Source organism: Amphiprion ocellaris, chromosome 21 (genome assembly GCF_022539595.1).
Source record: "Amphiprion ocellaris isolate individual 3 ecotype Okinawa chromosome 21, ASM2253959v1, whole genome shotgun sequence".
In the NCBI taxonomy this organism is placed as follows: domain Eukaryota; kingdom Metazoa; phylum Chordata; class Actinopteri; family Pomacentridae; genus Amphiprion; species Amphiprion ocellaris.
In genome coordinates this window covers 9,697,384-9,723,279 of record NC_072786.1, presented here as the reverse complement: position 1 = coordinate 9,723,279, position 25,896 = coordinate 9,697,384, and the positions used below count along the sequence as shown (strand labels likewise).

Sequence of the window (25,896 nt, the reverse complement as noted above, 5' to 3'; positions counted from 1 at the left end):
ACACAGTGTTTAGGTTTTTTTTTTATGTGTCCTTGAGTTGCAAAAAGTGGTTTCCACATTGAACAAACTATATATTGACGCTGCTTTTACTTGATTGCATCTGTCAGTGTAATTTTGGCTTACTAACTAATCTAATGAGGAATTTATAGCCTTTTAGACCAGGAAAGGAATTTATACAGTCTGTGAGAAGGCCTTGGTGTAGGATTTCAAACGGTGCGTTTTTTGTGGGTTTTCCCCAGAGGCCTGAGACAGAATGTTGCAGGTGTTCAGTGTTGCACACCTGTGATTTCTCTGTCTGTTTCTTTGTATCTCCACAAAAAAGGTGCAAGCCAGCATGTTTCGGTGTGTTTTGTTGTTTTGTGTTGGAAATACAGCGGCAGAGTGCTGTTATACGCTGTATCAATAAACTACAAGAGAGATAATGGAATTTAGGGGTAAATTAAAGATATAGTAGCACCAAAATGCTGATGTTTGGTTACATAAGTTGAAAAATTTGTACAACTTCTTAGATGCCAAATTTAAACATGCATCACTAAAATGTTTGCAATCTTTTACTTTTTTGACTTTGAAAAAACCTTTTTTTTTTTTTTTTTTGCTGCACACATATTCAACGGCTTCAGCTTTAAAGTTAGAGTTGTGCCAGAAGTAATGAGGTGCCTGCCAAAAAGTGATTGGATGCAATTATTTTTTATGTTCTGTGTCTTAGATTATAACCAATCCAGCCATTTTTGTAGTTGAAATAACTTTAAAGGAGCAATTTGGCTCATATACTGCAGTTTTCCACCTGCAAAAAAATGATTGCAACTACTACGTTGTTATTAAAATGATGTTAATGCATCAGAATAACTTGGTTTCATTCATTAGGGTTATATTTTAGAGGTTATTGTCCCTTTTTTTAAGTTTCACAAAGACATTTTTCTTGTTACCACTGACATCAAGTTCTGTATATTTCTGTTATGATTGTTTGATCCAGATGAAAGCAGCTGTTGAAAAAAACTGCGAAATTCAGCTTTACCACAAAGAGTGCAGTAAGTTTGTATGAAAATTTAGTAGAATAAATATGTAATTTAATTAGATGTTTCTGCTAAAATTAAAATGCTATTTTCATGAATAATCATTTGACACGGCAATAAGGGTTAAGTGTTGTTGCTGCAGATGTTTCTGGTTTAAAATCACCCCTACTTCACTTCCATCTGAGACAGAAAAACCATGCAGAATGTCAAGAAAAGCAAGGCCTAGAACTGTGTTTTCCATTTGTCTTTAAATGCTTCACAAATCTTGTGATGAAAAATACAATCAAAAAACTACAGTTTTCTATTGCTAAATCTGGCCAAAAATACAGAGACTTTATTGAAATAATCAAAATTACTGCTTTAATAAACAGATCAATAGCATATATCAAATATATATTTCATAAAATTACAATAAATGGTGTAGCAAAATAATTTTTGAGTTAACATGCATAATTTTGTGAAATCAAGAAGAAATTTAAGTATATCTTGATATCTGGTGGGTCTAGTAGTCATCATGAAACGGGTACTCTGGATGATCAGACCACCTGTCGAGTCAAGCAAAGAGAAATGAATAATTATGTTCTTATTAGAGAAGTAAAACATCACACAGGCTGAACTTTACTCACATGAGAAGCTCCACAAAACGAATGTTCTTGTTCAAGCCTTCAATCGCCGTCATCTCAGCGTCAGAGAGAGAGAAGTCAAAGATCTGCAGGGTTGAAATGAAAGTAGCAAAATATTTTAGATGTCAAGTTGTTTTTCTGCAGACAATACATAGAAAACTTCATTATTATCCAAACAGATGCAACACAAACACACCTCAAAATTCTCCTTAATGCGATCAGGGTTGAAGCTCTTGGGGATGACCACCACTCCTCTCTGCACGTTGAATCTGAGACACACCTGAGCTGTGGTCTTTTTATACTTTTTGGCAATTGAAGCCAGCAGCTCATCTTCCAACAAAGGGGGGCATTTCAGGTTTACCCTGTTCAAAAGGTTAGTGTTGTCACTCTGATGCAGCAGGTTACATTTTTCCAGAGAAATGCCATCATTGAAAGTTTTATGAGAACACATCAATCTGGTGAGTTGCAACATGGTATCTCTTTTAATAATTAAACTTGAACTAAATGTGGTATAATTTATGTCTATTACCAGGATGCGTCTCTAGATGTCCCCAGGGGGCTGTAGCCAACGATGACAATATCTTTCTGCCGGCAATAATCAAGCAGCTTTGGCTGAGTGAAATAGGGATGGCACTCAACCTGTGTGAAAAACAGTGCAAATATAATGTGTGAGTTCATGAAGATGGACCAGGTGCTTTTCAGATCCAGATTTAGTTTCCAAAGGGCATTCTTCTAGTTCAACATTATGATATTTCTGCTATTTGATTACTCCTCCCACATATGTGAAACATGGAAATTAACTTATTTTTAAGTAAAATGACTACAGATACCCCAAAAAATGCTCAAAAAAGTAGATTTGCTGCCCTCAGTACAGAGTGAAACTTATCGTGGATCATCAGGTGGACATGATGTTTAGGATAAATACAGATCATTGATGTGTTAGAGGCAGTAAAGCTGCTTTTTGCAGTGAGCAAAGCAGTTTTCTAACTTCTGTCTGTCAAAATACAGGCAGATGTGAAACATGTTAGGTGTTCTGGGTTTGAAGAAGCATTAAGAATTGTATTGAAGTCTTGTTTACTACCCAAACTGTGACTGTTTTATTTTACACATTTTTTTTCTGTATTTCTGAAATACATGAAAATGTCCAAAATTTTTGAAAATAGCCCAGAATTTACTTGTCCGATGTAAAATTACATCAAAACTCTGTAACTGAATGACCATACATTTTCTTTTTCTTTTTAAAAAATATAAAAAACATTCACAAATATTGAATGTTGAATGCATGTGTTTTCATCAGTGCATTGTGCATAAGAACAGGTAATCTGACAAAATACAGTTTTATACACAGAAATTATCATATTTTAAATACATAAAATATAAAGTAAAAGATAGACTTTGTTGTTCTGAATTAAATTCATCTTCAACATACTGTAATTGCTGTTAAATGTTAAAATAACATGTTTTCAACATGTAAATATCCTTCTTTAGCCATTAACAGGCCAAAATAATACATGGTCACGTAAAATTAAGGTTATAAAATGCATTGTAATTATTATTGATGTGGAGAAAAATCCTCAAATTAATTTTTTTCCAGTAATGTCTCACAGAATGATGTGATGAATAGAGATCAGGATGGTATTTTTATGCTTTCACATTTTATAACAAGAAGAAAAAGAAGGAGGAGGAGGAGGAGGCAATCCGGTTTATAGTAACTAGCAGTGGGATTAAGGTTGAGTTATTTTTTAAACTCACAGTGTGTATACAGACTGATGTTAACTCAAATCCTTGGACTTATTTCCTGAATACTGCTGCAACATTTATGTGTTTGTACCTGGTTTGACACAGGTTTGTGTTTCAGTCCAGGTTTGTTAAGGATCAGTTCCAGCTGTCGCTTGTTGAAGTTGGAAACTCCAATAGATTTTACCAGTCCGGCATCTTTGCAGGCTTCCAAAGCCTGTTCAAGACAGAAGAAGGACATAGCCATAAAGCAGCAATAAACCTTGAACTTTGAACTTAGTTAAATAGCCAGATTGACACAGAATAAAGTCAAAGATTTATTTACCTGCCAAAGGTTTGATTACTTTGACTCGTTTTACATTTACCACTGAGCTGTAGGTAGTATCGAGTGTGGAACTGCAAGATGGTTGTGAATGTTGACTTATTTTCATCATCTCGTGAATATTTTATTAGTTGTAGCCAGTGTCGTCCATATGTGAGTCACTTCAATTTTCTTTTCTTAAATCAAAATGTCAAAAAGTCTCACCTCCCATGTAGCGCAGAGGTCCGTTTCATGATAAATGTGCTTTCCATTCTCATCTTTGGGGTAGAATGTGTCTCCTGGCTTCAGAAAATAACAATATTTCACTGATATTTGGTGAGGTAAAATAATTTTTCCTAACCTAAAAATGCTATTTTTGCAGTTTCAAAAGGTGTTTTTAATGTGACACGTATATACCTTGAAGGCTGTGGGCAGCTCTATGATATAGAGGTCCACATAATCCAGCTGCAACGTCTGTAAGGTTTTCTCCAAAGCAGGCCGAACCAACTCTGGGGGATGAAATGTGTTCCACAGCTGCAACATGAGCACAGACCAAAAAAATGTAGGATATCATGGCAAGAAGTGGCTATGTTGGTTCTGGAGAAAAGGTCAATGGTCAGCATTCGCACAGACCGACATGCAAACTTTGCAAACCTTTCCGCAGTAGAAAATGTCCTCTCGCTTCACCGTTCCATCAGCAATTTTTTCCCTTATTGCTTGTCCCACCTCATGTTCGTTGAAATAGACCAAAGCTCCATCTATGTGTCTGTACCCTTTCTCAATAGCCACTTTGACTGATTCACATGCAGTTCCTTTAGGGGTCTGTCAACAACAAAACAACCTCCATGACTAAAATATCAGTTCACGAGCAACAGTTACAGCATGAACACTTAAAGTCTTGTGTAACTTGTTTTTGCCATATGTAGGCCAACTAGTTATTTATATATTAGGTCCAACAAGGTTAATCAATGCGTCCTTACCTCTTGGGGATTTCCATATGTTCCCAGTCCTATTAGAGGTATAGTGTTTCCATCACTCAGGGGAATGGAGTGATTCTCTGCGGTCAGTTCCATGTTTGTGAAAATGTGTGCTGTGAACTTTGCCAGTGCCACAAGCTGAGATCTATTGCATAGACCCTCATGCAGGCTTGGCAGGCAGACTGTTGCCCTTTGGTCACTGTCAAAAGACTCCACCTCCCTGTTGGAAAAAAGCAGCTTATCTCACAAGTAGAGAATGATAAAAGCCTAAACTCTTAAACATTCATAAGTAATGATGAGTTATGCTAGTATGCTTAGTAATAATACAATAAAAACAATATTAATATGATTACGTTTCTAGTGCCACATTTATTCCCTGGAATATATTGTGTAAATCAGATCACACGAGAGTCAGTGGAATTGCGAAATTATTTGGTTTATCGCGGCGGCGTAGAATTTGCCCTACACCGGCCGCCGTAGCGCTGAAAATACCGCAGTGCAGTCTGGGTAATAAATGGTTTGTGTTTTGGGCAAAGAAAGCACAGATGGTCGCCTTTCCCTGTGGACGAATGAGCTTCAAAACACTATGTGTGTAGCGTAATTTTTATTCATACTTGACTGTGCGCTTTTAAATTTCGCCTGTTTAAATAAGAAACGTCATAAACCTGTGAATTTACTATTTATTGCCTTTAGACTTATGTGCAATTAGAAGCGGCTACGATGCTAATTTAGCATTCCAAATGGTCAGAAATACACTTCAGTAAACTAAAGCTGCTGTTATATTAGCGCTTCATGAAGCAACCCGTTTAATAAACAAACCATGTCTTAAATGCTGATATGAATAATATTTATCTTCCTTAAGTGAGTAAAATTGTAAGCGAGACTCTGTGTGCAACCGCAGCGCTAGTTTTATTGATTGCTTGATCGAGAAGCAGCAGTAGAGAGAAGGGGAAAAGATGGACGAAAGTGCCGAAAATGTTGACAACGACGACATTGTCATTATCGTGGAAAACGAGGCGGAAAGTTTGCCGGCAGGAGAAGAGAGGCTGAAGCAGCAAGGCACCTTCGGGCTCATGGACACTTGTCCCATCTGCAAGTTGAGCTTCCACAACAGAGAGCCCAAGCTGCTGCCGTGTCTCCACTCCTTCTGTAAGAGGTGTCTGCCTGCCCCCTTCAGGAGCGCAGACCCCAGGCGGGACTCGCACGTTGACAGCAGCAAACAATGTAAGAAAAGTCTATTAACTAATGTGGAAATGACTTATAAAGCTGTAGTAGCAGAGCGTATTCAGTTTTGATCATGTTGATTCTCAGTTATCCAGCTCACCGTGATCCTACAAGCTTCAGTACAAAGCAGCTTTACTTTTCTTTTTGGTTCTTGAAGGCGTCTCACTTCTAATTCAGTAGGCTTATTCACTTGTAGCTGTAGTCTCACATGTATATTATTACCCCTAAATCACATAGAATCTCGAGACTACATTGTAAGTACCTAATAGGTGGTCTGTTAAGAGATAGCAGTTTCAGTTTGACATAGTTCCCTTCCGTTACTCCTTTCTCAAACCATCAAATCAATTGGGGTTTCTCAGTTTGATTTTGTATCATCCAAGAGGCTTCTTCACTTCTAACTGCCTGACTGGGAGTGCCACATGATATATTATCACCCCTAAATCATATAGAATCTCAAAACTGCATTCTAAGTACCCAATGGGTGGTCTCTTTAGAGATTAAACAAAGATGCCTTCCTTCACTCTTTTCACGCACCGTCTGTCTTCTATGTCCCACCAGAACATAAACTCTGTGTTTATTAGTTTGATTGTGTACCATCATCACATCTTTATAACCACTGAGCTGAGAATGTCCCTTACAACAACAGAAGGATAGGAAAATAAGCACGTACATGTAAAACTTATGACTATCCCCACTGAGCCATTGTTAAGTCAGCGAAGAGATGTGGAAAAAAACAGCATCAAACAAGAGAGGAAAAGAAGGACGGGTGAAACAACATTGTAAGTGATCATAAAGCTGGTGTGCCTGAGGACATCTCAGTGCATTTAAGACACACCAAGCGCCGTGAGGCAAAAACTGATTCACTTAAAAGATAAAACTCCATCACACAAGCTGAACGACATTGTATATGCAGTTCAATGCAGCAAGGAATGCACAGACTTATGTGCAGATGAGACTAAGCATCCACTCAACAATCGCAAAGCACATCTCAGAAGAACCAGCTTATTGGGACAAGATTTAACATTCCACCTGTATCTAAAAGATAAGAGACACTCCTTCGACGATAGCAGTTTTAGATTCCAGACGGCGAACACTGATGCTTTGAAAGAGGAGAGAGGTGGCTATTTATATTTAACTGGAACAGTCATCTTTAAACATAGGTGGAGGTCTACTACACAATTTATCAGAAACTTATATTGCAGTCTTGAGAACTCTGTCCTGAGAAAGTTTCAGTATCATTAGCACCTTGAGTCATCCCTTACCTGAAAGTTTTGCAGTCATTCACACCCCAAGACTTGTGAGTGTTGAGTCATTATTGAACCATTATTCATGTGATTTGTGGGTGAGAGTATATATCTGGGACTCCCCATCAGTCAGTTGGAATGAGAGATTAAATGTCTTCAAGGAGCAAAATGAGAAGTCTAGTTGCCTACCGAAGCTCTTAAGAGGAAGTTTTGAAGTTTAGTTTCATCACTGCAGTTTGATTGTGTATCTTCAGATAGGCCTGGACAAAATAAACTGATGTTTCTACCCATTATGTCAATATTGATGTACTGGAATAATACTTAAGTAGCGGCTTTCTGCTGCCAGAAGCGTGTTACACTGTCAACAAATAATTAGGAATGCAGTTATACTGACAAAAGAGGCAAAGCTATCTATTGTTTTTTTTTTTTTCTCTCAGCAGGAACAGTTTAAATATAACCATTTTGTACCATATGATACACAGCATTGCTGGCTTCATGAATCTGTTAAAGCGATTGCTTTCTGTCATTCAGACATTGGTCACTTTATGGACGGAACATTGGATAGTACAAGCGGTGTATAAGACATAATAATGCACTAATTAACAAAAGATTAAGCCTAGACATACAGCAAGCTTTAATACCCTCATTTATTTATGATTTTCTGAACACTGAAAACTTAGTGTGTGGTGATAATCGAACTACTGTATTATGAACAATGAAAATATCAGGAGTCAACCTGAGGACGACTGCTGTGGAACACATACTTTAACTGTAGCCTGTAAATGGTGACTCTGCGTAACAGCTCAACTGTCTTATGATAAAATAGTACACAATGTGACGTGCTGTTAAATTGTGGCAAATCCTGTCTCCATGTCGGGAATAATTTATAATTTACAGTAATTGATGAAGTTCCTGCTGATGTACATGTGTTAAACTAGATAGATAGATAGATAGATAGATAGATAGATAGATAGATAGATAGATAGATAGATAGATAGATAGATTAAACCTTTATTGATCACGCAGCGGGGAAATTTTCGACACAGCTCTCTCACCCTCATAGATCCTGCTGTTGTTTTATCCTTCAGGTATTTATTAACCTCAGTGGAAAGTCTCTTACAGATAGCTGGAAGCTACAAACTAAACTTGCCAAAACCTGCATTACTTTTATTATTAGGGAGTATCATTAATCTGGTTAAGTTTCATTGACATTTTAGTCTGTAATAGATTAAATGAATGAGCAAGGTGTTTAGCAATCCTGGTATGTAAATTCTGTCTTTTGCACTCCCTGTATTGTTTTTGTACCAATATTGATGCGGGAATGTGGAAAAAAACCCTCCGGAAATCATTTTGTGCAACTTGAGCTACATTGCTTATGTGTGCGTGTAGTTCAGATTTGTGTTACTTTCACGGAAAAGTGAACAGGTTGCTCATTGTGACATAAAGGCAACACGTAAAGATACCATCAGTTTACAGAAAAGAGTCTGGAAGGGGGTACAGTAGAGTTATTTCAGTAAATATACTGAGTCATTGCTGCAGTTTCAACATTGTGATTATACACAAAATGCAGCCTTTAATATCAGGCACATTAAAGTTTAATGATGGTATTTAAAAAAATATTCTGGACTGGAATTACAATGTCACATTTAAAGCCTCCTTTTGTCATGCTCCATGTCTAATATTTGTACTAAAATCCTTAGTTATTTATAGTGTCATTATTATATCACTGTTATAGAAACATTTCTCTGAGTTCTGTGTCTTTATGGAGGGAATAAATTCATGTAAATGGCTGTTAGTAGATGCTTCCAGTAATGGATGTTGTGTCTTGCTCCAGTGGGTGCTATTCGATGTCCAGTATGCAGACAGGAATGCTGGGAGATGGACGTATTAGACAATTTCTTTGTCAAGGACTCCGCTGAGGTGCCAAGCAGCACCGTGGAGAAAACCAGCCAGGTTGGTAATCCCGTTAATATCCTAAACTACTCGTTTGACACCACTTTCCTGCACCGACAGCAGTGATTTTTCATTAACTCAGTCTCCTTTTGTGTTTTAATAGGTGTGCATGAGCTGTGACGACAACACAGAGGCAACAGGTTACTGTGTGGAGTGTGTGGAGTTCCTGTGTGTGACGTGCATCGAGGCGCACCAAAGAGTCAAGTTCACCAGAGACCACACCATACGTCAGAAGGAGGAGATGTCTCCAGGTAGTGTGTGTTCTCCAGTAATTACGCTACAATATGTTTAGTAATGCACTCAGGTTAACAGTTGTGTACTTAAACCACGCTGGTATTTATTAAAAGATAACAACTATGCAAACAGCATAATGTGCTTTTTGACTGCAGGCTACACTGTGCATTGGTTAAATGCTTTTCACGCAATTACAGAGAAGTAGAATGACCTGTAGACTTAAGAAATACACTCTTAGCAGTTAAGTTGTTGTAAAAAGAGGGATGGGACCACTACAGTTGTTCAGAATAGGTGCTACCAGCTGTTATTTCTAAATGGTGGTTCTCTGCTAGTATTTCTGACAACCTTTTCTGACAGGACATGATTTTTGACAGTGATGGTTTTGACAGTTAAAAAAGCTGCGAAAAATTCAGGAATAGAGTAGTGCACCGAAAGAAAACAGCAACGCTGTCACACAATCAGACAACATTTTAGATAGATGAATGGATGGATACTTTATTCATCCCCTTGGGGAAATTCAAGGTATCCAGTTGCTCACACATTACATACAGGATAGATAAATGAACAATGTACAAAAGAGCATGCGATTGGCATGTAAGGTTATAGAAATGACAATAGGGTCCCACAAAAGCTGATATTTACAAAAATGTGCAATGTGTATTTACAATATGGTGCAAAATTGGTGGCATTTACAATAGAGTATTAGAAAAGTACAATAAAAGTACAAAAACATTAAACTATGAAAACAGTAATATAGGTCATAAGACTAATACAGCTTAATGGTAGTAGCTTCTTTGGTGTGTTAAGATCGTCATAAAAACAGTAGCATAACTTTTATTACGCCAAATTTAAAAAGCAAACAATTACTAAAACAGCAAACATGCTGGAGACAATGTGGTGAAATAAATGCTAACCATACACATATCTTCTGGTGTTGCCCCAAAATAGAGACATTTTGGGATGAAGTCAACTCTGTGATGAACAAGGTACTTGGATATACGATTATTAAGAAGTGCTCCACTCTATACCTGGGAAATATAGGTAAAGTTGTACTGAAGGAAGATAACTATCTGGTTAAAATTCTTCTCACGGCTGGCAGGAAGGCCATAACAAGAAACTGGCTTGCTTCAGACCCACCTAGACATCAGCAATGGTTAGATATAGTACAGGAAATATATGTGATGGAAAAAATGACATATTGTTTAAGAATTAAAAAAGATGATTTTGATCGAAAATGGAGTAAATGGAATAGGTTTACAGGCAAGGACACCAGCATTTGAAGGACATTTTTGTTTTATAATGGAATACTATAAAGTCGACTGTAACTGCCCCCCATTGGTGATGAGCTGATCCCATACTTGTTTGTTTTGTTCATGTATATGTGTGAAAAGGAAATAAAAAAACTAAAGTGAGAAAAAAAAAAAACAGTAGCATAACTGATGTTGCTGTTCTGTATATTGAATATTCCTGGAAATATACAAAAATTTCATGGCTTAAGGTAGTCTATGTATGTAAACCAGTTCAGTATATGAATAGAAAGTGCATAAAGATGAAGGTAGAGAAATATAAATATTTCCAGACTATGTAAATGTCACAGTCAGGAAATTACAAATATTTAGTGTCAGTGTTTGGCAGAGTTGAGTTCTCTTCTTGTTCTGGCCTGGAAGCAGTTTTTCAGTATATTTGTCTGGATTTAATGACATTACGCTTTCTGTTTTTAAACTTACCACTTCTGTATGACAGAAGCTTTAGGAATATCCACACAGAAGCCCGTTTTTTGCGACATCCACAAGCAGGAGCCACTGAAGCTGTTTTGTGAAACGTGCGACCGACTCACCTGTAGAGACTGTCAGCTTCTTAAACACAAGGATCACAAGTACGCTGATTTTCTTCTTCCTACACTGAGAATTGTATATTTTTCTGGTGATTATCTGTAAATATTCACAGCAGCTGTCTGGTGCTTTACAGCTGTGATGCAACTTGTTACAGTGTTGCTGATAATTTAGCGAGCCTGCTACTGATTGATATTTCTATGATGTGATGTTTGAGGATGTCTATGTAATAATGTCAAAGCAGTTTTACTGCAGCAACGGATAATGATGTGTCTTAATTTAAAGTGCTGCTACAAAGAATAACAGATTCAGACGATCGACTGAACTGAGATGAAAAAATCATGCTAAATTGTCTTAAGAACAAGCCTTCATTCGTCTCTGCTCGTTCCTGATTGACATTCTTTGTGTTCCAGCTACCAGTTTTTGGAGGATGCTTACAGAAACCACCGGCAATATCTGGAGAACATGACGCAGCAGTTGCAAGAGAAAAGAAAGGCCATCGAGGACGTGTCCAGCTGTATCAACTCTGGGTAAAGTTATCCTCTGCAGCAGAGTGTCTGTTTTATTTGCATTTCAGATATAAATGGTATTTTGTTAATAAAATGTTCACATGTTGGTTCACAAAGAAAATGAGAGCTGGATGCATTCGGGACTTTGAATTTAACCAATTTTAGTTAAATCTTGAACAATTTGAGTATTGAAACTGAATCCAGATTCATGTGAGACATAATGCACATTTAATTTTTTTTTGCTGACTTTCACAGGCTGCAGCAAGTTGAAGAGAATCGAAAAGCTGTAACCAATGAAATAAAGAAGTCCATCTGCAACCTGATCATGGAGATCAACAGGAAGGGAAAGATTCTCGTAAACCAACTCGAGGTACGTTTAATCTCTGAGATGAATGACTTTTTAAATGCATTTGCGACATTCAAGATTCCTTTTCTGACATTTACTTCTAGGCTTTGACTAAGGACCATGAAATGGGTTTAAAAAAGCAGCAGGAAGACGTCAACTCTCTGAGCAGACACCTGGATCATGTCATCAGCTTCACCAAATGGGCTACGGCTAGTCACAGTGGAACAGCTCTCCTGTACTGCAAGAGACTGGTGTGTAACATCAAACAGCAATTCAATTCACGAAATCCTTCAATACTTTTGTGTCCTCAGTGACTTTAAAATTCTTTTTGTCTCCTAGATCCTGTATCAGATCCATTACCTGATGAGAGCGAGCTGCAGCCCTTCCATCGTTCCTCAGAGTTCCGTTCGTTTCCAATGTCGTTCGGGTTTTTGGGCCACAAACGTAGATCTTGGTAAGACTGTCTTCCCCTAAAAAGTACACAATGTGTCAATCAGCAATGAATACTGATTGTAGTTAAACAAATGTTTCCGATTGATTTGCAAAAGGGTAATGTGTTCTTAAAAAAACATAATCTGCAGGAATTGTAGTTAAACTAGGGTGTTCTAATGTCAGATTTGTCCAAGGTGAAACAGTGATATTTTTTCTACATGCACTCTTTTCTGTGAATGTAGGTCCACTTCGCATTTCACGAGAATTTTTAAGTATAAATACCACAGTTCACCGAAGTCATAGAAGTACTACTTTCCACCACTGTGGTTAACACAGTAGCTGTCTGTGCTGGTTAGAGCGACACTAATACACCTTAATGATCATCGTACACTCGCACAATGCCACCACTTGAAATTTTAACTGGCACTTTCTCAAATAAAGGGAGCAGATGCGAACATTTTGCTCGCAGTCTGGAGTCCTGCTTTATGCCCAGAGGAATGTTTCCTGACCATCTGTTTATGCTCAGACTTTTGCACTACCTTCCATACTGAACAGTACTTCATTTCTCTCATATAAATCCCTCCCTCTCCTACTTTCATTATAAATATACTCAAATGTGATGGTGAAGGCATTTTCTCAGATAATACGCTTGCACCACAGACAGGAGCAGTGCATGCCATCAAGTCTGATGGTGCCTAATAAGATTTTACATTAATGAATACACAGCAGTTTGATGTAGATACCACCACTTGAAGATTTTCCCATGTTATTATCATATATTTATCTTTATTTGTCGTGCTCTCCCATCTATAAACAAAGCATGTTGGTTTTGCCTTTGTCTTTCAGTGTGTTAATCTCATCTGACCTATATAACCTGCCAGCCTAAATGTTTTCAGTACTCAATCTCCTGCTTATTATCATTAACAGTACTAACAGTTTGTCTTGGGAAAACGCCTTATGGTCTCTGCTTGAGTAGTTTTTGATTTGTGCTTGACTTTTAAATCTTTTACAGGAGAGTTTCTCTTATAACAATACTGCAATAACACTTAAATGCATGTACCTACTTTACCTGTATTTTTTGGAGACACATTCGAAAGCCTCCTTTCACTCAAAATGTGTTTTGATCGTTCCTGCTTCTTCATTTTGATGCTTTATATTTACTGTGCAAGTCAGCAACTCCGCAGAAATGTTAACTATAGGACAGAGGTACAGTTGGGTGTTATTTTTTTATTTTCTTGCAGGTTCTCTGGTGGTGGAAAGAGGTCCAGGGAGGCCCCCCATCGCCAACCACCAGACTGGTCCCAGACCAGAAGCACCTCCTGGAGGTCTGTCAGCCTCAGCACAGCAGCGACAAAGTACACTGGCTCAGCTCCAGATGCAGGTAGGAGGAATTTTCTGTAGTTTCAGTGCCTTGACAAGTTCATTTGTCTTAATTAGGAATGGAGATCTGCTTCCTGATAAATAATAATAATAATAAATGGATAATTGTTAAATTATATTTTACCTACTCCTCAAAGATTGAAAATCTCCAAACACCGTGCTTTGATTCATAGAATTTGTAATCTAGAAATTAAATTTGACTCTGTTAAAACACTTCTCTATCTAAGGTTGACAAGCTTTCCCAGCAGCCCCACAGGCAGCCTCCTCCCAGCCACTGGTCCTGGTACCAGAACGTGAGACTCCCAGGACCTCCAGGACCTCCAGGACCTCCCGGACCTCCCGGCCCTCCGCCCCCAACCAGACCCATCCATGGAGGCTCCTCGCCCTCCCAAGGTCCCCACAGCTTGGCTCAGCCGGGACGGAGATATGGAGGCTCCCACTCCAACCCAAGAAGCCCCACGTCGTCTATGCTTCACAACACAGGCTTCCAGGCTGCACAGGTCAGTTAGAAGCGGATCTAGGGGTTATTAAAGTCGCTTCAGGTTTAATTATGGCTGGGGTAAGCCTCCATTGTAACTAATACTGAAGATGTTTGAGATAAGAGATCAATATGTATTAAAACTTTTGAAAAATGGCCTCAAAATTCCCGGAACATCCCACAGAGCTCCGTGCACAGATAATAATGGATGATTACCAGTTTTGAAAGCCATTTCGTAATTTTCTATGTGCCTTTGTATAGTGATATAACCCTAAAACATAAACTGATTCAAACACCTAAACCTCATAGCCTTCTTGCTGACCTTTCAACATTTGCAGTAAACATGCTTAGTGCTTTGAATGCTGTTTCGTATTTGCTCTTTACTTTCTCCGAAGACCGTTGAACACCAACAAGCAGCTGAAAGATAAAGCATAAAAGTGTCTTACTCACCATAAGAGCTCTGCTTAGTGCTTTGCATTATGTTTTTATGTTCATTTTTTACTCACTCTAAGACCTTTGAACACTGTAGGGCACAGCTGAAAAAATAAAACCCTCTTACATGCCAGAAGAATACATCTAAACAGCACATTTATTTAATAGAATATACAGTTATAATTGCAGTCAGATCTACTATTTCACTAATAATTTAGCAATCAGTAAGCCTGTTAACATTCACACTGTCTCCAGTTTTGTCCAGGTTTTCCTTCTGCTTTGGCTCCTGCAGCTGTGTTGTTTTTAGTCTGTATTATGTTTATAAAATCTCCGTGTTTCTCTAGTATTATAATTTGCTTTTCTTTTATAAAATATGCCATATATGATCATCTGTTGCTGCCTCTCTTACCCAGATTTAGAAAACCTCAGCTGGCTCACCAAGTTGATAACCAGCTTCATATAACTAAACAAAAAGATACCCTGGGTATGATTCTTCTTTTTAGGACAATACTCTGACACACATTTGAATTTAAGTACATTGTTCTGTGGGGAACATTCCGTTTGTTGTTCGTTGCACAGAACGTTTTTGCAGATGGTGCTTATCACAGACTAATGGCGATACCAGAAAGACTGCTTACAGTTGTGATAACAATGTCAAGTTCCCATCACTGACTTTGTCTTCATCGTGCGCCAGTTTTGTTATCATACAGATTTCATTCATGGGAATATTACTGAAATGCTTTTCATGAAATTAGATTATATTTTGCCTCAAACACCGGGATGGATCAAGTTGATTTATATACTAGAATAAATTGCATCCTTTCTGCTTTTCCTCTCTGAAATTATAGTAGAAATGGTTAAGTGCAACTATTTAAATGTTTCCACTCCTCCTCCTCTGTCTTAATATACAAATCAGTGGCATAAATTGACTTGAAGTGATCATTCAGCTTCATATTTTCTCTATTTCTAGTCTCTGAGAGACCTGATCAACAGCTCTGGTTTCCCTCCTAAACCTGTGGATATGTCGCAGGGTCATTCACGCTTCCCCCAACCTCTAACCGTCGGAGCAGCCACACAGACGTCACTACATCAGGTTGGTAGAAGAGGGATAAGAGAATTTGATTCTGACACGTAACTGTGACGATGCATTAACTGCAACTTGTTTTGTTTCCATTTCCATCAGAGATGCATGCCAGAGTCGTCCTTCCTGAAGAGAAGCGAACCCGGCGGGTCTCTGCCCTCCATCACCATCTCTGTCCCCAAACCCGGCTTCGCACCGAGTCTGACCTCGGCAGCCGCAGACAAAACAAGCGCTCTCAATCATGCAGCAGGTCATTATCTCTGCTCTGATTCATCCTTTCTTCTATCAAAATCAACAGAGAGCTTTTCTTTTGTCTTCTAGATCTTGAAATGTAATTTTCTTTTATCTTTTTTAAGTTCAAGCAAGACAGAACTCACCGATGGCCAAGCCGTCCTCCACAGACAGGAGCACAGGGTGAGAAAGGATCCTAAAAGACAGTTTGTCCTTCTTCCTATTGTTTATTTATATGTTTGACTGTTGCTGTGAGATCACACACATATAGATAAATAAAGTAGGGTTGCAGTGAACAGAAGAAAATGCGTTTGACTAAAATTGTAGCTTCAAATCAACAATTGGTTAAATTTCTGCAGATTAACTAAAGCTGGCCACAGTGTGTTGAGTTCACTCAACCTGTCAGCCTGATGAGCCTGAATGCATTATAAATTAACATAAAAACCTAGCATTTGTTGCACGAGAAATCATTTTAACATCATTTTAGAATGAAACGATAACAACAGACGTCTTTACACCTGCTCATATTTAGATCATTTCTGAAAACAGAACCATATCAACTCACGATCCCAGCACAAGAACAGTTAAGGAGTATCGTCTCTGTCGCATAGATCTTTCCAGGTTTTCTTCACCCACTGCTCTTCTTCGCTGTGTGTGGCTGCAATTTAACGCCATGAATTGTTCGTAAGCCGGTTATCACGGTGATCCCTGTGTGATGAATCATATAAATGCCTGTATTTCTGAAGTTCTGCTGCTAGGAGCTCCTGTTCTTCCACTGTGCTTTCCGTGCGTCTCCATCTGCGTTGTTTGAAAAGCTTGGAGGTGTGCGATGTGGAAAAATCTTCAGCTTGATAAGGACTGCGCAAGGGAAAGTGGCTGCTAAAATGATGTAATTCGCGCAGATGCATCAAGCATAAAACAAACTTAATGCAGACAAGTTAGCCTAAAGTTTAGGCGAACAAACTTTGCAAACAGCAGTTTGTTTAGGACCTTAAACAAACTGCTGTTTGCAAAGTTTGCTCTTGACTCTTATTTATTTCATATTTATTTTTTTTATTTGTTCAGGGACCATGCAATTAACATAGAAAACATCTGATGTATTGCATATAGTGTATAGCATTAAGCTAATTTTCAACTCCTGTCCCTGGTTTGGGCGATTTGTTACAACAAAATAGAGCCATGAATGTGACATGGTTTCAGTTACTTTGGAGTCACTGATATTAAGTTAAATCTCGTCTATTTTTGGGTTGGTGGAGTTAAAAACTGTGAAAATGCAGGGGTGAGGGTTAGGTCACAAGTAGTCTGTTCCTCCTGCTCCAAAAAATATTGTATTAATCCAGAAAGGCTGTTGATGTAAAGCTTTTCTCCTCCTGTAGCACCAGCGATTCTCCGACCAATCAGAATTTGGTCACATAAAAGCACATCAACCAAACAGGAACCAGTCAATCTGTACAGTTTAGTGTACAATTTAGTGCCATAGATTTAAAACTGGACTATTTTAATGCTGCGTTTTTGGGAGCATAAATTTAAACAAGTGTGATTTTGTTCACCGGTTTATACACCCTGCAATGCTCAGATTGTTCTTATTTGCCAGTTTTAGTCTTCTTAGCCTGACCATTACGTATATATATGTTTTTTTTTCGTATATGTAACACATGACAATCACATATTTCAGATGACAAACCTAAAAACAGTGTAAAACCAAGATCAGAGTGTCTATTTTTCAACTATGTTTTAATCCTAATCATTCTCTTCCCTCTCTGACAATCTGTATGTTGAAGGACGACAACTTGGAAACAGGCTTCGGAGCCGCCATCCGCCCCCACAGCTAAACGAAGAAGAAGGTCGTCCCCAGGACCCGTTATCGTCATCAAGGACGAACCGGAGGATGAGGATGAAGTTCACTTTGTAAGAGAATACTTAGATTACCTCACTCTAGAGCCTGAAGAAAACGTTTGATTGTTGTGATTGTAATTGTGTTCTAAATGCAGCGTAACATAAGTTTAAAGTAATATCTTTAATATTTCAATCTTTTTAAAATACATTAATTACTAATATTGTGTCATGTTATATGGCTTTAGTTCAAGCTCAAAATGACTCTGTTAATGAAAAAAACTTGCCAGCAGACCTGATAGGCATATTATCTTAAAAAAAAAAAAAAATCACCAAAATTTCACCGTTTATCAAAGCCAGACAGCGTTAAAATGGCCAGAATCCTTAATTTTTAAATTGAATTGGGAAACTTAACAAAATCTTGTGATATTTTGTCAAAATCATTTTATTCTACATCATAACAATTTGCTGTAACCAGATTCAGTAAAAAACAAAACATTTTGCACTCTTTGTCACAACATCGAAGCCATTAGTGACTCAGTGGAGACCAACTGTCACATGACGACAATTCAGGGAATATTTGGCTGAACTGCAGGCTGTGTTTCTTTGAATTTTACTGTACATATCTGTGTGAGTGTGTGACAAATATAAACTCTTGAATCTTGTGTTCAAACAGAGCAGCTACCGAGACAACATGGAAAGACAATAATGATCCATCCAATATCTATATACCGCTTAATCCTTATTAGGGTCGCGGTGGGGCTGGAGCCTCTTCCAGCTGACTTAGGGTGAAGGCAGGGGACACCATGGACAGGTCGCCAGTCTATCAAAATAATAACGTACCGTAGGTTGTAAAATATTATAGGTGGTAGAATCACCATTTTTTCCAATATTGATAACATCTGTGGATACTTAAACAAATGTTTTATATGTTAAAAAAAAGACAAGTTAAAATTCATCCAATACAACCTAATTCTGCAGAGGACATTTTTGAGGTCTCTACTTCTAGTCATTGTTGTACTGCATCTATAGAGCTGCAGGACTTTATATTGCAGTGAAAAATGAGCCCACAGTGCATAAAAATGTAGCAGGAGCAAAAACTGCTTAGGCTTCAAATGGTTAAGTGGCTGCTCCTCCTCAATCAGTGCCCATTTTCCCAATATGTGTCTTTTATTTCTGTGGGTCATTGGCTCTAACTGCATATATCCCATACTTCCGTTCCCTACAGGTGCAGTCCAGTGTCGGGTCCAGCCTGCCGGACAGCAGCACTGGGACTCAGTCGAAGCCCAGGCAGCAACAGAAAAGTTCTGCACCAGCTCCAGCTCCTACATCAGACTCCAATGACCAGCGTCCTCAGCCACCATCGCAGCCAGAGTCTGAAAAGAGAGCGGAGGCGGAAGAAGATCCTAACGAGGATTGGTGCGCCGTCTGTCAGAACGGAGGGGAGCTGCTCTGCTGTGACAAATGTCCCAAAGTTTTCCATCTGGCCTGCCACATCCCCACTCTGAATGAGTCCCCCAGGTGAGAGACAGGTCACTACACAGTATCATGTAATGTTGGATTATCATCAAAATGACACAAACTCAGAGACATGAGCATTATAGTACACAAAAGAGAGTGTTTCAACCCCAAATCAAACCTGTTTTTATGCTTTATGAAACCATTTTTGTGAGTTTGAAGACCGTCTACATTTTAACATTGAGTTTATTGTTAATATTTTAAGTTCATGAACATTTTTTTGAAGTTCTATAATATAAACCTTCTAAAATCTGTGTTAGTACAAATTTGCCAGGTCTATGCCTTTTTATTGTAGATTGTGATGGTGATACAAGAGCTTCCTCTTGGGGTCACTATTACTTAGCTTTGATTTTCTGAAACTGGAAACGAACTTCCTCACCTGAGAAGTGCTTTAACCATCTGAACCCCACACATTTTACATTTAGTACGGGCTCATTTTTCACTGCAATATAAAGTCCTGCACCTCTATGGAAACAGCACAACTATGGCTACAAGTAGAGAGGACTTAAGAATGTATTTTGTGCAGTATAACACAGTTAAAAAGCATTAAGTTCTAAAGAAGAAAAAAGAAAGTTACATTTTTTGGGATAATTTATTTTAGAAAAATTAAAAACATCTGAAAATTGTCCGGGCTGCACAGTGGCGTAGTGGTTAGCACTTTCGCCTTGCAGCTAGAAGATCCCTGGTTCGCGTCCCGGCTTTCCCGGGATCTTTCTGCATGGAGTTTGCATGTTCTCCCTGTGCATGCGTGGGTTTTCTCTGGGTACTCCGGCTTCCTCCCACAGTCCAAAAATATGCTGAGGTTAATTGATTACTCTAAATTGCCCGTAGGTGTGAATGTGAGAGTGCTTGTTTGTCTATATATGTAGCCCTGCGACAGACTGGTGACCTGTCTAGGGTGTCCCCTGCCTTCACCTGAGTCAGCTGGGATAGACTCCAGCCCCCCATGACCCTAGTGAGGATTAAGCGGTGTATAGATAATGGATGGATGGATGGATGAAAAATGTCCCACAGATGTTACTAATATTGTGGGGAAAAAAGTGACTATGTACTACAAATACTTTACAACTGTATTTTATGACTAATGATATTTCTACAACCACTTTGATGATTCGATGTTTCATGTTTTTGAGCTAAAACATGATGATACACAGTCTAATATGTCAGACATGTTGGTGTTTTTTGAACAGCAATTTCTATAATGTAGATCTTTAATTGCAAATTTATGCAAAGCAGATAAATTTTCACAGTCAATTCTGTCTAGCAGTTGCAAAGTCTAAAATTTGGCTTTATATATCTCAATACAGCAACTGTTCATCTGTTACCTGCAGAATAATCAGAGGAGAAGATGGTTAAAAATAAAATATTTTAATGATGTGACTCCTTTTAGGCTGTTCTCTTGTTTCTATCTAAGACTTATCTTGTAAGATGTACAGTTTTAATCTAATTTTCAAATCTTTTCATATGTCCTAACAGCTTTCTGTGACCTTTCATCTCTCCTCAGTGGCGAGTGGTTCTGTTCGTTCTGTCGAGACCTCGTCGCTCCTGAGATGGAGTACGACTGTGACAGCAAAGACGCTCCAGTCTCTGAAGAGTTCCCACCTGTTGACAGACGGGTAAACTCACTCAGCTGGATGTTTTTTCCTTCTCTTTATATAATCTTACCTTAGTTTGAGATGAAGGTTTTCCTGTGTATTTTTTTTAATGAAAGCACTTAATGTATTTTTCTTGAGGACAAAAATCTGTAACTTGCTGCCGCTCTTTTTCTTCTTACTGTAGAGGTGTGAGAGGCTGCTTCTGCGTCTGTTCTGTAATGATTTCAGCACTGACTTCCAGGCGCCTGCTTCTCCATCGGTAAGGCTTTTTATTTAATATCTAGTCAATATGGACAGCCAGAAACTGCTCAGGAGTCAGCGTGTTAACTATAATTACATTCAGTTGAAGCTTAATCTCTGTACAAGCATCATGTTTGATAGTGACACTTAATTTTTGAGAGACGATGTGTACCAGGTGCTTAACTTTCACTGTTCTTCTACTGCAGGAGACAAGAAGGTACAAAGAACTGATAAAGACTCCGATGGATTTGTCGATTGTGAAGAAGAAGCTGGAGTCAAAGTCAAAAGATGGTGAACATTATGATAATACAGAGGGGTTTGTCACTGACGTCAGGCTTATATTTTTCAACTGTGCAAAGTACTATAAGGTAAGTGTCAGTTTGAATAGTTTGTCCGTTTTGCAAACGTAAGAAGTTTTATTTACAATTATCACTTCAAAATTTAAATTAAAATTTGGTATTGTCTCAGACTTTTTCATCCCCATCCCACCCACATTGCAGACTATATCATGCGTCTGTGGCCAATAACAATGTGATGAACTGATTTTGTCAATTAATCAATTATTCACTGATATTGCTGCACATATTAAGGAAATGATTTAAACTTATAATACTTGTGTGGCAACAGGTGCAAACAAAGATCTAAGCTCAAGTTCTTGCTGATACCAATCAGTTAAAAATTGCTTCAATCGGAATCAGCATTCTTAACAAATACAATATGAATATACACTATATTGCCAGAAGTATTCGCTCACCCATCCAAATAATCAGAACCAGGTGTTCCAATCACTTCCATGGCCACAGGTGTATAAAATCAAGCACCTAGGCTGCAGACTGCTTTTACAAACATTTGTGAAAGAATGGGTCGCTCTCAGGAGCTCAGTGAATTCCAGCGTGGAACTGTGATAGGATGCCACCTGTGCAACAAATCCAGTCGTGACATTTCTTCGCTCCTAAATATTCCACAGTCAACTGTCAGCTGTATTATAAGAAAGTGGAAGTGTGTGGGAACGACAGCAACTCAGCCACCAAGTGGTAGGACACGTAAACTGACGGAGCGTGGTCAGCGGATGCTGAGGCGCATAGTGCCAAGAGGTTGTCAACTTTCTGCAGTCACCAGTGCACAAAGCAAGGTCCATAAAGACATGGATGACAGAGTCTGGTGTGGATGAACTTGACTGGCCTGCACAGAGTCCTGACCTCAACCCGATAGAACACCTTTGGGATGAATTAGAGCGGAGACTGAGAACCAGGCCTTCTGGTCCAACATCAGTGTGTGACCTCACAAATGCACTTCTGGAAGAATGGTCAAAAATTCCCATAAACACACTCCTAAACCTTGTGGACAGCCTTCCCAGAAGAGTTGAAGCTGTTCTAGCTGCAAAGGGTGGACTGACGTCATATTGAACCCTATGGATTAGGAATGGGATGTCACTTACGTTCATATGCGAGTCAAGGCAGGTGAGCGAATACTTTTGGCAATATAGTGTAAGTAGCATTAAGTCTGTTATCATTGGTTGTATTAAGAAGAACTGGAGCAATAAGTAAAAATGAGAACAATAGCCAAAGTTATAATAAAAGCAGTGTAAAGTATCAACAGTTAATGTACTAATACACTGTTTATTCCCGATTATATGTATGGATATATCATCGGCTCATCCCAGACCAACATTTATCATCTATCACAGCACTTCATGAAACTTTTAACTGAAATTTCTAACTTTACCAGGCGACCTCGGAGGTTGGGAGCGCCGGCTTGTACCTGGAGGACTATTTTGAAGAGCAGCTGAAGCTCATCTACCCAGACAAGGCCTTCCCCGGAGGCAGGGAGGAGCAGATGATCCCTCCACTAGAAGATGAGATAGACGAAGAAGAAGAGATGATGGAGGAAGGTTTGGCACCTGTTGAAGATGAGAAGCCACAAAGCCCAGCAGGAGAAGGAATCCCTCCAGTGGAAGAGGACTTGGCTCCTCTGGAAGAAGCCACAGCCCCGGCAGAGGAGGAAAAACCGGAAAAGGAGTCGACTGAAACGAGCGAAAAGGAGACGGGTGAAGCAGCAGCGGCCAGAGATGGAGGTAATCCTCCTGCAGAAGAGGAGGTGAAGCAGGATGAGATCACTCCTCCTAAAGTGGTGGAAATCTGCCCGGCTGCTGAGAGCGAAACAAAAGACGGTAAAACTTGCAGCTCACTGAAAAAGGAGAATCCTCAGCTGCCTCCTGAAAAACCTGCAGATCCGCCTGAAGCTCAGGAGGAGAAACCAGCTCCTGCAGAAACAGCCAAAGAAGAGGAGGGATAAATAGATCAAACCAGAATGGAAGAGAAACTGTAAAAAAAAGATCTCAGTCTTCCACAGAAATGGCCCCAGTGGGGACCGACATTTGCTGCAACCAGATAGTTTTTGTACTGTTATTTGCAATAGGAAAAGAGGTTCCTGCTGGACTGAATAGTAGCGGTTTTTGCTGTAGATGCACAACGAAGGGAGTAAAAAAAAAAATCTCTTTATGTGTTTTTGCTGGACAGAGGCTTTACTGTTATTGTAACATAAAACGGTTATTTTCTGTGATGATGACACCGAAAAGCACACAAGGTATTCTTTGTTGTTATCATCACTTATCTTGCTTATGCCTTGTATATATTAATCCTGCAAATTTAAAGCACAAATGCTGCTGTCAAAATATGAATTTTGGATTAGAAATGCATGCAAGATGTCTTAATATAAATAACAATGCCTCCATTTTAGTGTTTTTGCTCACTTGTTCTAGCCGTTTGGCCCATAGAAAGATTGTTTTATTGCAGTAGTAGTATTTTTTATTATTTTATTATCTCATTAATGCTGTGTAGTTGGCAGATATGGACGCTGTAGTTTCTGTACAGGAGGAACACGTATGTCAGTGCAACTTTGATTTCAACAATCTCTTAAAATAATCGGACGTTTGAAACTGCGCTGCTTTAATTGTTTTCCTCTATTCTGTGTTGCCACGATCCCAGCAAACACTGTTTTATCACAGAGCAGCCCCCGTGTTTTTGTCAGGAGAGCAGCTCTTCAAATTTTATTGACTCTACCGTTATCAGCCGTAGATAATTCCGAGACATGATGATCACTTTCTCATCAGCTTCTGTTTTCCAGAGTGTGTCCTTGCTGCTCTGCGTCATGATTACTCTTACATAAGGTTTAGACTAAAACCTTATCGTTGCGGTTCTCACTGATGTAACGAAAGTGCAAGAAATCACACACGTTTGGCACATTTTTGACATTTACATCACTTAAGATGAGAGTGACTCCAGAACAGACATTAATACTTTGTCCCATGTTGTCACTTTAATACTAATCGAGAACAAAACCTGTACATTTATTCTAGATTTACTCTCTATGATGGTGAGCAGAAAAAATACCTGCTTTTACAATATTTGTAATAAACAGGATTACATGTAAATGCGATGTGTGCTATGCTTTTTCTGTTTAAAAATACCTGATTGATTCATTCAGGGTTGTTTTGTTGTTGGTTTTTGATTGGTTTTGTTTTTCCTTCTGTACTGGTTTTGAATCTAGGGGCTGTGTCTGTATGTCTGCATCATGGCTGCGCATGGAAATGGATTGCCAGAGGAACTAAAAAAAAATCCAGTGTGGAGACTTTGTGAAGATAGAAAAGGATACAGCAAGAAATTGAAACAGTGTCAGCTTTAATCAGGAGGTATCGACAAAGCAATAGTACCACTAATCAGAACTGCAGTGGTTTAGCGACACTAAACATGTGCTACTTGTATGCTTTAGCTCTGGAAAACAGACGTGTTTCAGACTTGGCACAAGGGTTATCAGTGGAAATCAGAGTTTCTGTGACAGTTCAGATGGTGTGAAGGAAATCTTGCTTTCATTTCAGCAGTAAACTACAACATGAAACATGGAAAGAAACCTGGTGAATACCGGGAGCACATTCCTAAATGTATTCAGCTCAGATGGGGTCCAGCACGTTTGGTGTGAACCTGGTCAGGACAACCACAGTGTATGCGTAGTCCTGACAGTGAAGCACAGAGATGGAAATGTCATGATATGAAGCTGTGTGGGTGCAAAAGGTTATAGATGGCGCCCTAAAAGTCTGGATATACCAAAATACTGGCCGACACGATGACTCATAGTCTGCAGAAGCTTGGCAGAAGATGAATATTCCAGTTTGATCCAAAGGTCACCGCTAAAATCAGACAAGAGAAGCTCTGACCCGGCCAAGTATTAACCCTCGTGTCGTCCTGCAGGTCAAAATTGACCCGTTTTAAAGTTTGAAAATGTGGAAAAAATATGTATTTTCAAAGTGGAACTTGTAATGTCCACATTTTCAACATTTTGCTGAAATCTTTGAATATTTTTTGGTGGGAAAAAAAAATGTTAAAAATGTTTCTTAAGAACATTCATAACAAAATCAACCAAAATCCAGCGAATTTTGCTGGATTTTGGGTGATTTTTATGTGAATGTTCTTAAGAGAATATTTGAAGTTTTACTGATATCTATGTAATCATTTTAGATATTTTTAGGATTTTTTTTGGAAGATTTTTAATATTTTTTTGAAAATATTTACTAGAATTTTCATGGCAAATTTGGGTTGTTTTGTTTTTTTAAAATAAAACTTTTAAAGGGAAACTTTTAAGGAATTATTGGAATTTTTTTCCTGAAGGTTTTGCAAATTTTCAGAA

At 38.6% G+C, this 25,896-nt stretch overlaps 2 protein-coding genes across 4 annotated transcripts; one reads left to right on the top strand and one right to left on the bottom strand.

Moving 5' to 3' along the window:
* Positions 1-1,346: 1,346 nt before the first annotated feature.
* On the bottom strand, positions 1,347-4,832 carry LOC111573167 (aldo-keto reductase family 1 member D1-like). Its single transcript, XM_023277187.3, has 9 exons — positions 4,655-4,832; positions 4,329-4,496; positions 4,092-4,208; positions 3,900-3,977; positions 3,468-3,590; positions 2,166-2,275; positions 1,833-1,998; positions 1,640-1,722; positions 1,347-1,558 (listed from the first exon to the last, which is right to left on the bottom strand). Exons 1-9 carry the CDS (start codon positions 4,745-4,747, stop codon positions 1,516-1,518), a joined length of 981 nt encoding a protein of 326 aa, XP_023132955.1. The 5' UTR covers positions 4,748-4,832; the 3' UTR covers positions 1,347-1,515.
* A 316-nt stretch (positions 4,833-5,148) lies between these two features.
* On the top strand, positions 5,149-24,679 carry trim24 (tripartite motif containing 24). Of its 3 annotated transcripts, none has more exons than XM_035951419.2 (19): positions 5,149-5,875; positions 8,954-9,072; positions 9,176-9,323; positions 11,050-11,182; positions 11,552-11,668; positions 11,903-12,017; positions 12,098-12,244; positions 12,333-12,447; positions 13,667-13,806; positions 14,054-14,305; positions 15,686-15,808; positions 15,899-16,046; positions 16,153-16,210; positions 17,809-17,935; positions 19,089-19,381; positions 20,883-20,994; positions 21,158-21,232; positions 21,420-21,581; positions 22,942-24,679. In XM_035951419.2, the coding sequence occupies exons 1-19, from the start codon at positions 5,608-5,610 to the stop codon at positions 23,506-23,508; spliced, it is 3,219 nt and encodes a 1,072-aa protein (XP_035807312.1). In that variant the 5' UTR covers positions 5,149-5,607; the 3' UTR covers positions 23,509-24,679. The 3 variants fall into 3 exon arrangements, with proteins under 3 accessions (XP_035807312.1, XP_023132954.1, XP_023132952.1); XM_023277186.3 differs by having other exon boundaries at positions 14,051-14,305; XM_023277184.3 differs by having other exon boundaries at positions 5,150-5,875; positions 14,033-14,305.
* The last annotated feature ends 1,217 nt before the right edge of the window (positions 24,680-25,896 follow it).